At 45.6% G+C, this 14,038-nt stretch overlaps 1 protein-coding gene across 1 annotated transcript in view; it reads right to left on the bottom strand.

Moving 5' to 3' along the window:
* The window catches only part of LOXHD1 (lipoxygenase homology PLAT domains 1), a 151,861-nt gene that overhangs the window by 94,220 nt on the left and 43,603 nt on the right, over nucleotides 1-14,038 (bottom strand). Inside the window, exons 6-8 of the mRNA XM_028479943.1 lie at nucleotides 13,464-13,612; nucleotides 4,378-4,501; nucleotides 1,742-1,992 (exon numbers count right to left, since the gene is read on the bottom strand). Of these exons, the coding sequence (XP_028335744.1) occupies nucleotides 1,742-1,992; nucleotides 4,378-4,501; nucleotides 13,464-13,612 (524 nt within the window). The remainder of the gene's footprint in view (nucleotides 1-1,741; nucleotides 1,993-4,377; nucleotides 4,502-13,463; nucleotides 13,613-14,038) is intronic.

Genomic DNA, 14,038 nt, shown 5'->3' with positions numbered 1-14,038 from the left:
AAAGAAACAAACAACCCAATACAAAAATGGGCAGAAAACCTAAATAGACATTTCTCCAAAGAAGACATACAGATGGCCAAGAAGCACATGAAAAGATGCTCAACATCACTAATTATTAGAGAAATGCGAATCAAAACTACAATGAGGTATCACCTCACACCAGTTAGAATGGGCATCCTCAGAAAATCTACAAACAACAAATGCTGGAGAGGGTGTGGAGAAAAGGGAACCCACTTGGACTGTTCGTGGGAATGTAAATTGATACAGCCACTATGGAGAACAATATGGAGGTTCCTTAAAAAACTAAAAATATGGGCTTCCCTGGTGGGGCAGTGGTTGAGAGTCCACCTGCCGATGCAGGGGACGCGGGTTCTTGCCCCAGTCCAGGAGGATCCGGCGTGCCACGGAATGACTGGGCCCGTGGGCCATGGCCGCTGGGCCTGTGCATCCAGGCCCTGTGCTCCGCAGTGGGAGAGGCCGCAATGGTGAGAGGCCCACGTACCACAAAAAAACCCAAAAAAACAAAAAAACAACAACTAAAAATAGAATTACCATATGATCCAGCAATCCCACTACTGGGCATATACCCAGAGAAACCATAATTCAAAAAGACACATGCACCCCAGTGTTCATTGCAGCACTATTTACAATAGCCAGGTCATGGAAGCAACCTAAATGCCCATCAACAGATGAATGGATAAAGAAGATGTGGTACATATATACAATGGAATATTACTCAGCCATAAAAAGGAACAAAATTGAGTCATTTGTTGAGACGTGGATGGATCTAGAGACTGTCATACAGAGTGAAGTAAGTCAGAAAGAGAAAAACAAATATCATTTATTAACACATGTATGTGGAACCTAGAAAAATGGTACAGATGAACCGGTTTGCAGGGCAGGAGTTGAGACCCATATGTAGAGAACAAACGTATGGACACCAAGGAGGGAAAACCATGGTGGAGTGGGGATTGTGGTGTGCTGAATTGGGCGATTGGGATTGACATGTATACACTGATGTGTATAAAATTGATGACTAGTAAGAACCTGCAGTATAAAAAACAAACAAACAAACAAAAAACAACTAATACTAAACTTTCTTTGGGTTATTTGTACGGAAATATGTTAATATAAATGTTTCAGACATTACATGAAATTTCTAAAACTCTTATATGTTCTGGTATAATGTTATAAGTCATAATTCTAGTTATTACTTTAAAATGTTTATCTCAGAAATAACTAAATGTCCTTGTCAATTGCATTATTATGAACTTTCATCAAATCTTTAACGGTGGTCATTTTTAAGTCTTTTGTCATTTACAGACAGTTCTGGGTGTACTCTGATGCTTTTGCAAAAGTGTGTCTGTAAAAGGGTTTCATCTTCACGGAATTCATGGAAAACTTTGACAAGTACAGGTTTCTGGTAACTGACTATACTGCTGAACTGAATGAATAAGCATTTGCAGAGCTCTAATGGAAAACTGATGAATTCATAAAAGTGCTAACAAAAGATCAAGATAAAAAAAATTAATTACATGGGACTGAGTGAACTGATGAGGATGATTATAATTTTTGTGACTTTCTGTTTGAATTTTTTTTAAAAATGGCCCTTGAGAGGGATTTCTCATGTACTTTGTAACTGGTGCAAAGGCAGTAGGAAGCAGGATTCAGATTAGAGTTTGTAGTTGCAAGTTAAAGAGAAGGGTTGAATCAGGGCAGGGTCCTCCCCGGCCTCCCTTACCTTCTCACAGTACCAGCCTCTATTGACTCCCACATTGCCATGTCCGATGGAGACCCGGCTCAATGGGCTGAGGAGGACAGCCAGCTCGATGTTGAAGATGTCTGTGCGGCCACGGTCAAACACACCGCCCTCCAGGAAGATTTTCCCACTGTTCTTATTCCCTCTGGCCCCGTACATGACCAGGTAGATTTTGGATTTGGTCCCAGCACCCCGGACATCCCCAGTGAAGACGGTGACAATATATGAGATGGCTGGTATGGAAACAACAGGGGGAAGGAGAGGGGTGAGTGCAAGCTGACAACAATATCCTACCCACCTTCTCCCCCACCTGACCACACCTCCTAGGCCCTCCCTCTGCTGTACATCCCCATCCCCCTAAGTCCTCCTCCCCCAGACGACATCCAGTGCCCCTTTCCACTTCACTTTATCTTTTTTGGAGTTGGTGTGTCAGTGCATCTGAGTTTAGGAACAAATTGCAGGTTACAGGAAGCTGCCAGCCCCCATTACAGGAAACTGACAAAGAGAAGGAAGAGCTTGGGTTGGTTAAGAATAGTACTTATTATTAATGCTAATTACCATGTGCATATTATTAATAGCTGCCAGATGAATTCTATTATGTCTCATTTAATTATAATAGTCAACTCGATTAAGAGAGATTTATATTCAGGACTATCTGATTCATGGAGCTTGCTCTTTTGCACATAACTTAAAAACATAACTCTTAATAGAGGGCACTAATGTCCTCCTTTACCACCTGAGGTGGTGGGATGTGGAAGATTGAGGGAGGGAGAGGACATTGTGGGTTGGGCCATTTGGGGTTTTGGTCAGTCAGAAGGCAATGTGAGGACATGGAGTTCTGGGGAAGAGCCAGCAAGAGGAGATTAAACTCTGAGATGAGACAGACTAAAGGAAAACACCAAAGACAAACATTTGCACAGGAAACGATAGGAAATTCGGCTAAGGTGTGGTCTGCCTTTTTTCACACTGTCCCAGAGTCTAAGGCAAGTGGTACTTTAAGCCTTGTTATTCCCCCACCTCCCTTTCATCCTACCCGCATCCCCTGACCTCAGAGAAATAAAATGTCTTTGGGAGAGAGCACATGCAACTACATGGACGCATTATTCATTCATACATTCGCACCTACCCTTGCTCAACGAACATTTACTGAGTGCTTACTCTATGACAGGCCTTGGGAGACTATGAAGATAAAAAGGAATAGCCACTGCCCTCAAAGAGTGGGTGTCCAGCTTTACTTCACAACACATGGACAGATGGTGTTCTCACACTAGACATACTGCCATAGCCTAGGTTGTCAGCAATTCCAGCCTCTCACTGTCATTTCTCCTCGTCTACCACTGGAAGCAAGTAATAGTAACGCAGTTAAAGGGGGCATATTAAATCTGCTCTAGTGGAAGTTTTAAGTAAATAATTTGCAAACTATGGAATACAAAGTCGTGACACACCCAATAATGTGGCGCCCCTCACCCAGGCCAAGGCGCCATAATGCCATGGTTGAAAAGCAGTGGAGCAGAGGAGCACCTGGTTTCCTAAACAATAGCAATCACTTGCTTCCCAAAATGTCTGGAGCAAGAGAAGGGAGAGATGGCCCTGTCTAGAGGGGGTAGGGGAAGTTTCAGAGGAAGTGACTGGAAGCAAGAATTTGAGAAGCAGAAAGAAGAGAAATGGCATCACAGGCTGAGGAGAAAGCATATTCCGAAGAGAAAGGAAGAGAAAGAGTAAGGCCAGCAGCTAAGGGGAGGGGAGAGGGAAGGCATGTGGGTGAGGTGGGGGGAACAGAGAGAGGGGGTAGGTGTGGGAAAGAGTGAAAGGTGTGCAGATCGGGGGAGGGAGAGGGAGTGTGTGTGGAAGTGGTAGTAGAAGATGTTGAAAGATGCTGCTGAAATGGTCAATTGGAGCCCAATCGTGGAGCAATTTTATCTTATACCCCAGAACTTGGCCTCATTCTCTGTGCAGCGGGAGCCATGGGAGGGTCTGTCCCAGAGCGTGTTCTCAGCTGTGCGCGTTCACCCATATTGATATTCTGGAACATCTATGAACTTCCATGCTGGGAGCTTCAGGTTTTCCATGGAACTCACACAAGGTAGAGATTTAGGAGGCAGACCAAATCCTGAATTTGTCACTTATCAGCTGTGTGACCTTGAACTGGTCTCTTAACTTGTGACTCAGTTTCCTCTACTGTGAAATGGGAACAGTAACCGTCCCCATACTATAGGGTTGTTGTGAGTATTAGAGGAGATGACATGAGTCAGGTGCCTAGAGAGAGTCTGCCATATAGGAAGCACTCAATAGTAGGAGGAGGTAAGAGTCGGTCAACATCCTCATAAATAGCCACAGGTGTTGGGAGTTCACATCCTGGCTCCATCCCGTGGATAACTTCTCCTGCCCTGGGAAGTCAGTGTCTGCTCAGGGGCACCTCCCCATCACCTCCGGTATCAGCAGAGCCCCAGACTCCAGCTCGGGGGGACAGAACACTTTCAGGGGCAGGAAGAATGTTGTCTAAAGACATGGCTGCTTCCCACTTGATTGCAGGCCTCCAGACCCACAGACGAGAACACTGACCCTCAGGCAGAAAGTGAAATATTGGCCAATTGGGCCTCCCCTTTCTTCCGTTCTACCTGTGGTCTCAGCTCCGCCCACTAAGATATCCCTCTGGATTTTGCCATCATCTTCATCCAAGGCCAGCCAGCGGTTAAGAGGGAAATCATATTTTCTTTTGTTCCCAATATCTTCAATGACAATCTGGGAAGGAGAAGAGAGGGAAGGAAGGTTAAGTGTCATTGAGGTCACGCCTGGTGACCGAATCCATTCCTCCATCACTTGAGTGAACTCCAAGTATACTTTCTCATCTTCCTCGTGGCCCAAGGAAAGCTTATCACAAGGACACGCCTGTTGTCAGGAAAACCTTGCAAAGCACTGAGAGTCAAACAGGGATGACTGACAATTAACTCCTTGAATTACTGAGCCTTGTTCCCTCCTCTGCTAAGGCTCATTAAAAAAATGCTATGCAAGAAACTTAGCAGGATGTACCCTGTGAGACTGGGGTGCTAGAACTGGAAGCCTGGATTTACAGACAGCATCAAGACCACCATCTTCCTCACCTGCTGAAGGTTGGGATTCTGACCTTCTTGCTGAGAAGCAGAGTCCACACAAAGGGAACTATAAGCCCTGAATCTGGCACACAGAATCCCAGTATCTGGTGACCAGGTTGGAAAAGGTCAGCCACTGACAGTGAAGTTAGGAGAACTGAGCATCCATGAAGCCCCCATGGGGACTCGCATGTGAGCTAGGTTGGCGAGGCTGAGATAAGTATGTCTTCTAGAGCTCACCAAGGAGCTGAGGGGCCCTCCTAAAATGTCCCAGGAACATCCAACTGAAAACTCACTCTAAGATAAGTGAGATCGTCCATAACTAGACCGAGTCCTCCAGTCATAATGGGAAGGCAGATGCATCTGGTGACAGACAGGGTGAGCTGGAAAGTAAAAATGTCTGCCCAGGTACTCCCAGGACTGCCTTACAGAGTGGGGCTCCGATTTTCAGTGAAAGACACACTTCCTAAGATCAAAGTGTCTGTAGTGTGGAAACAGGGCATGTCTTGGTCTGCCTAAAGGCATCTCACCTTGTTCTAATGCAATGCTCATCAAGGAGTCTTCTGAGCTGAGAGCTGAACTCCTGAGTATACCACCCACCAGAGAGGGGTCAGTGGCCTGAGCCAGTGGCCAGAACCAGCCGTCCCACCAGGGTTCTCTCTCCAGATACATCAGCATTTAAGCTCTGGTTTATAAATCAGTCCCTTGTAAGTTTGGTTGGTGTGAGTCAGCCTTCAGAGCTTGCTGATTTTTATCGAGTGTCTGTACTTTCAGAGCTGAGTGCCTGGAGACCTCTGTGGCCTGTCCAGAAGGGGTTCTGCCTTGAAAGGAAGTCCAGCCTCTCCCAATTCACCTATCTGCACATTTCTCTATGTCTTTCCTCTCCCAGGGCTGAGGCTGTGGGGAGATTGGGGAGCCAAGGATCTGGGCTATACCTCCTGACCCCATTTACTCTGACCCTCACAGGGTTGGAAAAGCAAGGTGAAGAAAGAAAAGACTTAGTTTATCAGATAAGCTGTCAAGTCTACTAATTGACAGATATACAGATTCACCATTTCTGTCTTTAAATGTTCACAGACTGGTGTGCCAGCCATAATTCCAAGAGCAAGAGACAAACCACCCTCACAGTTCACAAAGATGTCATCAATAAAGGGCCTTCTCCTGGCCTGATAGCTGATGGACATTCCTGGCTTGAGAAGTTCAGCTAATCTGAAAAATAGAATGTGTTGCCATTAAATAACTCTGTAGGACAAAACTAGCTTGCACAGCTGAACCACAAAGGGAAGAGAAAATATATGAATGAATATTTGAATAACCACCAAGATTCTAAAAATTAGACATTCCAAAATACCAAATCACAAAGAAAGGCTGAGACATAAACACTTAAGCACTGAGATAAAAAGTATAAAGGTCCAGGAACAGTTCTGGAAATTTTCCAGATGGGTATTGAAATGTATAAACAATTATCGATGACATCTGTTAGTCCCAAGGTCTGCAGGATGAGGCTGGAGGAAGCTGGCTCCCAGAGGGTGCAACATTTTGGAACACATCTAGTAGCAAATTGTGAGTGCGGTAGGAAGGAGCAGAGAAGTGAGATGTGGAAGGAGCCTACGTCAGCACAGGAAGATTGTCCAGGGGGACGTGGCAGAGGGCTCTCCCAAAGGCATTCTGGCCTCTGCAGATATGGGACGTGTTGCTTGGGACCCATGACCCCTGTTGCTTAAAGGATATTAGTAAGGGCCCCTCTGGGGGAGAACAAGCAGCTTTTCCACTTGTGTTCACAAGTTGCCCAGACATCCCTGAGTTTTCATAAAGTTCATTTTAAGAGTTCAAGACAGCTCAGGAATGGTTTTCGCTAACAGAATGATATGGTGGTGCTCTCTCCAGACCACAGTTTCACAGTCTGTTGTTCTGGCAGAGACAACTGTAAAATAAGACTGGCAAGACAGAGTGGCCTTTATCATGAATGACAGAAGCACACACCTGGAGTGTGTGTGAGAGAGACAGACCGACAGACAGAAGCAATAACCTAATGGAAGACAAGAGCTGTTATCTCCTGGAGGAATATTCTCACCTGCAGACAAGCCTATAGGCTGGGCTGACCTTCTAAGAAGCAAGAGGGAAACCAGGGGACATGAGCCCTTGGGAGGCGAGGTGGCAGCCAGACAAGGGGGCCTGTCCACGGTGGAGCCCTCTCTGTCCTGCAGCAACAGGGACACAGCAGTTACGAGGCGAGACCACCGTTACGAAAAGCCAAGAAGGATAATCCAACCGTGAAAAAGAGGAGGAAAAGATGAAGCTGCCAAGCAGGGGTTCTTTCTTTCTTGTTCTCTCCAGATGGTTCACAGACACACCCAAACAGTCCAGGACACGGGGGCCTGCATTTCCTCCCGCACAGGGTAAACATGTCTGCGTGAGCACATGGGGTTTGTCTTGGAGTCGATACCTTGCAGATCAATGTAGAGAGTCAACCGTGACTCACAGCAGCTCTCCCTCCTCCATATGGGAATAATTTCCACCAACTTTCCATAACCTGATTGGAGCGGAGACCCATTCTGGGCAGAAGAAACAAACCCCACACACATAGGGCAATCTGGAGAAGCTGAAGGGTCTCCTCCTTCCCGCCCACGTGCCGAGGTGCCTGCGATGCAGACCGTCTGGGTGATCCACGGTGTTCCCTCTCTGTACCAGCCACGGGGTAGGAAAGGAATGTAAGACCTATCCCTGTTTCCAATCATCCCTTTGAAAATGCATATCTGTTATCCAGTAAAGGCGGCCCTTGCTTGACTCATAAGCAGTCATCGCCACATTCCAGGAACCACTGCTGACCTGTGGTTTACATTTGGAGTTCTTAGATCATAGGGCAAGGGACAGATAGGTTTTGACACAGGAGAAAATAAAAGAGGAAGACTTTGGAGTTTACGAACCTACTTGGAAAAAATCTTGGCATCCAGGGGTTAGCAGGGGAGACCTGGTGGCATGGAAGAACAAGGGAATGTTCTATGGGGGGAACAAAGCTCAGCAAAGGAAGGGGGGTTGGTGTCCTCCTCCTTCCCCACACGCTCTGCACCTTGCTCATCACACTGCAACACTGTGTCAATTACTGTGTAACATACCACAAATATGAGTAACGGTGAATGACAGCATTTGAATGGTGACACCCACAATGCTCTCGCCCTTTTCTCTACACTTCATCCCTCCCCTCTGAGCCCGCCCACACACCCACTCCTTCATTACTGCCTCGCTGCCTCATTCAGTAAAGACCTTTGATGGCTTATTCTGATCAGCGCCTGCGGTGGTCCTGCCCTCACCTTCTCCCTGACATTATTTCTCAGTTCTCTGAGCCCTGTGCCCTGGTCCAGTTATTTAGTATCCCTGTGCCACCTTCCAGCTGCCACTCATCTGTCATCCCCTCTGCCCAAAGGAGTCCTCCTCCCTGCTCCTCCTGGCAAAGCCCCGCCCATCGTCATGGCTCAGCTCCAACGGACCCTCCCTGAAGGCTTCTCTGTTGCCCAATCAGGCACAACTCACCCAACGTTTTTTTTGTACCTCACGTAAGACTCATCTCATCCTGCTTCGTATTGAAGTTGGGGTGACTCTGTTTTCTGATTTTCAAACTGGGAAATTTGGTTTGGTCAACACATGTGGGACACTTAGGACAAAATGTTTGTTCACTGAAAGCTGGACTTTCCCTGAAGTTTTGGAATATAAGGTTAAAGTAAGTAACCTGCCTTACAGTAAGGAAGTATTCAGGAACTCGTCTTGTCTCTTTTAGAAGCAGAACCATGTTCACTGCAACAGCTGCAGTTGGTAGCTCAGGGCCTAGGATATAATAATCAATCAGTAAATGTTTGTTGAATGTTGAATATAAATTGGTAAACTGAGGCCATGTTGGGCTCCCTGAGGTCCCTGAAATCTGTTCATTAGCCTCTGTCTCCTCTTCCTGTTAGAGCCAATGGTACTGGTTGAACTTACGCTCCCTAAGGCATGCGGCAGGCGATCCATCCAATTCTGGATTTTCTAATGCATGGCACAGTGGAGAGAGTCCAGAGGCCCTGGGGCAGGACCCGGTACTGCCACTGAAGAGCTGTGGGGCTGCAAGCAAGTCTTCTACTGAAGCAGATGGGCCAAGGGCAAGGCCCACCGGCAGCGTAATGTTCCATCCTGTGACTCTTGCTCTTTTGTGCTGGTCATTGAGCTGAACTGATCACTTGAGTCAGTCACAATTGTTGGACGAAGCAGACACGGGGACCCAAGCCATGTGCAAAGCCTGGGGGAGGGAGGATGCCAGCCCCGGAGAGGGGATAAAGAACAGGGGGCTGAGGAACACACATTCGCAATTGACTAAGGAAGAAGAGGAGGGAGATGACTGATGAAGGGGTTAATTATATTGGCTTTCAGATTTATCCCACCAAGCCTTCACACATAAATACCAAAGGAGCAGTTGTCATGTGATGTTCAAGGCAACCAACCGGGCAACTTCAACAATGGGAGCACTTGCTGTGCAAGTGTCAAATTTGGAAACGCAGACAATTTAACAGCATTTTAATTGGCGTCTCTGTGGAGCTTAGGTGAGGAGGGGTAGCATGGAGACCCAGTCAAGAGGGAAGGCAGGAGGTTAGGGCTGGCTATGCATTGTGTAGTCACAAAGTGATGAGAGGTGGCCCAGGGTTTCCCCTAGCCTCTGGTTTTCAACTTGAGCCCACCCTGCCTGGGACCTAAAACCCTCCTTCCTCCTCTCTCATCATAGTTCTTCCTTCAGGAAAATATCTAGTAAATCCAGGTGTTCTGACCTGCAAAATTCTTGAATTATTTTTATGTCTTATCCCCAAGGAGCATTTTGGTTTGGCTTAAGTTAAAGGAACAGACTGTTAGGAGTTCTTCAGAAGCCAGTGAACCTTTGGAGGGACACCCACCTTGGCACTCGGGGGACAGGTGGGGACCTGACAACCAGGCCCTGAATTTGCCCCTACACATAATACTGGCTCCAAAGAGAATAAGCAATCTCACACTGAAAGTAGCCTGCTTGGGCTTCTGGTTTAAAATAGGGTCTGACTAGCAACCAGTAAGAAGAGGAAAAGAAGAAAAGGAAGGCGGGAGAGTAGGAGGGAGGGAGGGAGGAAGGAAACATCATTCTGAAGACTCAGAAGAAGAGCAGAACTCTGGAAAGGACTGGATAAAGGATACAGAAAAAGAATTCAAGAAACGGGTATGCTTAATAGAATATAAGAAGATATGTTCTTTATGAACAGGAGTAAACATCTTTAAATAGAAAGGGCTGCAGTGAAAAGGCAACAAAATGATATGAAGAGAGAGCTAGATTACATGGGAAAGGTATCCAGGGAAGCAATACTATACAGCAGCAAATACATCAAAGTTCTTACAATTCTGCATGCCCTTTAACCATCTCCTAGGAATTAACTGTAGGAAATAACCATAGATGTGTATAAAGATAAGCTACAAGAATGTTTGTTGCAGCACAATTTATAGTATCAATGATTTTGAGAAAAAAATTGAAATGTTCAACAAAGGGGAATTGGTTTAATAATTCATGGTATATCTGGGTAATGAAATAAAAAAATTACACTGTGAAATATCAATGTTATTCTATTTCAATAGCATGGGGAAACAGGCATGTTACACTTGAAAGTAAAAACAAAGCAGTTTGTAAAACATTGTGCTTAGTATGAACCCATTTTTAAAAATGACATGTGTATTCATTCACAGAAAAATGTCTGGAGGATATGTAATTTCTGGGTGGTGAAATTATGGTGGTTCAGATTATCTTATTTTTGCTTACTTGTATTTCCTAAACTTTTTACAATAAATATATATTACTTTTGTAAGAAGAAAAAAAATAATTAGAAGAAACATTCAGAATTAAAATGCATATTAATAGGAGAAAGAAATGCAACTGGTAGTGTGAAAAAGCAAATCAATAATGAGGTGGGGGAGAATTTGACAAGTTCTTATGGAATGCAAAGAAAATAGAGATGAAAGGAATAAAAGGGAAACTGAGATCTTTGGAAGACAGAGAGCAGAGATCCAATAAATGGATAACTGGTGCTCCTGAAGAAGAGACCCGAGAAAAGCCATTCAAGCAAGAATCTAGTATATAATAGGAAATCTTTTTTCTGAGCTATAAAAAAACAAATAATCCTAAGCATCATGGAAAAGATTCATCTTGTTCCAGAGAAGTTAAAAACAAGGGAAGAAAGGAGGGAAAGAAGGAAGGAAGGAAGGAAGGAAGGAAAGGAGGGAGGGAAGGATGGAGGAAGGGAGAAAGGGTGGAAATGGGAGAGGAGGGGAGGAAAGGAGAAGGGAGAGGAGGGGAGAGGAGGGGAGATGAATGAACTACCAAAGACCCTACTTCTAGACATTCTGGCAAGACTTAAATTATAAATAAAAAGAAAAAAATCCTATAAGCATCCTGGCTGAAAAACAGAAAACAAAAAACCACAAAACAGTTTGTCCAGAAAGAAATAAAAGTCTGCTTGGCTTCAATGTCAAATTTCAGAAGGTAATGGAACAAGATTTATAATGTTTTAAAGGAAAAAAGTGTTCTCACCCATATATTTCACATCTTGACAAGCTGCCCTGTCCTTTGAGCATGAAGATGACAAAAGGACCTGTTTCGGTGTGCAAACCTGCCTCCTTCACATAGCTTCAGAGAGCATAGGGGGTGAGGGCCCAGGTGATCAAGAAGGAAGCTGCCTTCACAAAGTACAGCTGCAACGACTACGTCAAGGCCTCCCTCAGGATCTTGGGTGCGCTTTGCAACTCCTTCCACTACACCTGTGTTTTCATTCAGTCTTCCTTCCCAGGATGAAGGAACTGGGCTGCAAGGTACCTGCTCTGTGCCCCATCCTGGCTGAGGTCCTAAAACACACCTGCTTCCTCTCCCTTGTCTGCCCTGAAGACACACCTCTGCCCGCGCATCGGCTCTTTGGGATCTGGACTCCTGCCTCATTTCTTCTCCAATCCAAGCAGCAGTTCCACTTAGCCTCCTGGAACCCTGTTCAGAATTAGGCTGGCTGCTCTTAGGGCCAGGCCAGCCCCCTCTTTCCAAAGGAAACTTGGCCATTCCTTGCTTCACTGATTCAGCACCTTGTCCCATGCCAAGAGCTGGGAGGTGCCCTCAAGGAACTTTGAGGCTAGTTATGGAGAGACGTGTGGCAGACACTCAAGGATGCTTACTCAACACCCTTTCCAATCACTTTCTTAGCCTACTTCTACTATGAGGGCTGGAAAGCCTACTTGAAGTCCCAGTTTCCAACGTAGCTAGGGTGGCCACGTGACACAGGCAAAAGTTCCAAGGAGAGCTTTGTTTCTCTCAAAGTAAAGCAAGACTTGCCAGAAAAATGTCTTTCCCCTTTGGTCTTCTCTTTTCTTCCTGCCTAGAACACAGGTAAGATGCAGAGAGGTTCAGCAGCCCACCACGTGATCAGGAGACAACAAGCTGGAGGATGAAAGCCACAGTGCTGAGGATGGTGACACAGCGAGAGACCAGGTGTCTCAGAAAGCAGCTGCACCAGCCCTGAGCTGACCATATCTGTATCTCATGTGAGATGAGAAAAATAAGCCCCTGATTGGTTAACATTGCACTTCAATTTTCTGATACTTGCAGCCAAATATGTTCTTAACTGACACAAGATGATAAATTAAGGAATAACAAAACCTTAACTATCAGATAGCTTCATTCTAAATAGTCAAATTGTTATAATCTGAGGGTTTTCTGTTTTCAGGCCATAAGACCTTTTCAAAATATTTTCCAAAATCTGTTACACATCAATCTTTTCCTATCATTCTGTGATGAGCTGAAATATATGGAGAACTCATGACTAAGGAAAATACATAGTCCATTTTCTAAATGACCTCAGACTTCCATAATTTTTCAATATTCTTTTGGCTTTTTATATCTTCTCTGACTCCCCATTACAGTTCTCAATAACCCTACCAATTACAGTGTCTCTTTTTCCTTCTAATTTTCTGCTATAGGTTTAAAATTACAGGTAGCAAGTTTGCTAGAAGGGATCATAAGCAAGCGCTGAGTGAGAATCTGAGGGGTCTTGCCTTCAAAATCAGGTCAGGGCAAGGTAATGCCAGGGACATGAGCTCTCCTCATGAACTTTGAGCCAGGTATGTCTTAGTTTCTCAGAAGCCTTTTTGCTTTCTTCTTGATTCTTCACTTTGTCCTGGGTAGGTGAAATTATGGGGACCTGAGATCCAGAAGTTTGAGGTACAAAGCAACAGGCCAAGATACGTCACAATGTAGCTTATGATTAAGGTAAAATGAATGCTACAAGCCGGAGGGGTTATAGACCTTCATGGGAGGGAGAGGTTCTGGTGGCCAGAGGGGAAACACTTCATGGCAGAGCCCTGAAGGATGATCAGACCCTGGCTGGGTTCAGATGACAGAAGTGGTCCTTCTAGGAAGGTGATAACACAGGCAAAGCCTTGGAGGCTACTGGGAGGGCAGCATGGTTGGCCAGTGGACTTAGGCAGAAGAGTGGAGACAGATCTAAAGAGGGAAGTTAAGGCTGAAACATAACTTCTGAAGAGCCAGAATTCCTGCCTCCCAGGCCAAGGAACCACAGATAGTCAGCTGAACCCACCTTGGACAGGAACCATCCTGCAGACACCCCCTTGTTATTGTGGCCAACATTGATCTTTATGAGCTGCCCCAGATCCGGGGCATCCATTGTGAACTTGTCTTCCGCTCCCTTTTCAAAGTTGTCCTTTGCATTCTCCAGCCTACGCTCACCTGTATGCACAGACACATGAGAAAGTTACAAAGGAGACCAGAGGAGGACAGAGAAACAGCTCCAGACTTTAATGGGTTGCCCACTGAAGGATGGTTTCAAAAGTCACCACGGTGGGAGGTTGTGGGTGGTGACAGGCGATATGTGGACACTCTCTGTACTTCCACTCGATTTTGCTGTGAACCTAAAACTGCTCTAAAAAATAAAGTTTATTAATTTAAGAGAAAAGGGTAGCTTCACCCCGAGATCTACAGGCTCCTTAAATCCCTCCAGCCACCAGTCAAGGCCGAGGCTTGCCTTGTGTGTGGCTTGTGCCCGGGACCCACAACTGGGCTTCTGATTTCTGCCTTAGCCCAGAGTCCCCACCCTAGTAAACTGATTTGCACCCCCATCCCTGGACCTGAGGCCCTGCCTTGTTTACCGGCTGC

This window comes from Physeter macrocephalus, chromosome 19 (genome assembly GCF_002837175.3).
Source record: "Physeter macrocephalus isolate SW-GA chromosome 19, ASM283717v5, whole genome shotgun sequence".
In the NCBI taxonomy this organism is placed as follows: domain Eukaryota; kingdom Metazoa; phylum Chordata; class Mammalia; order Artiodactyla; family Physeteridae; genus Physeter; species Physeter macrocephalus.
The sequence above is the reverse complement of the archived record's forward strand: the minus strand, read 5'-3'. Positions and strand labels throughout refer to the sequence as shown.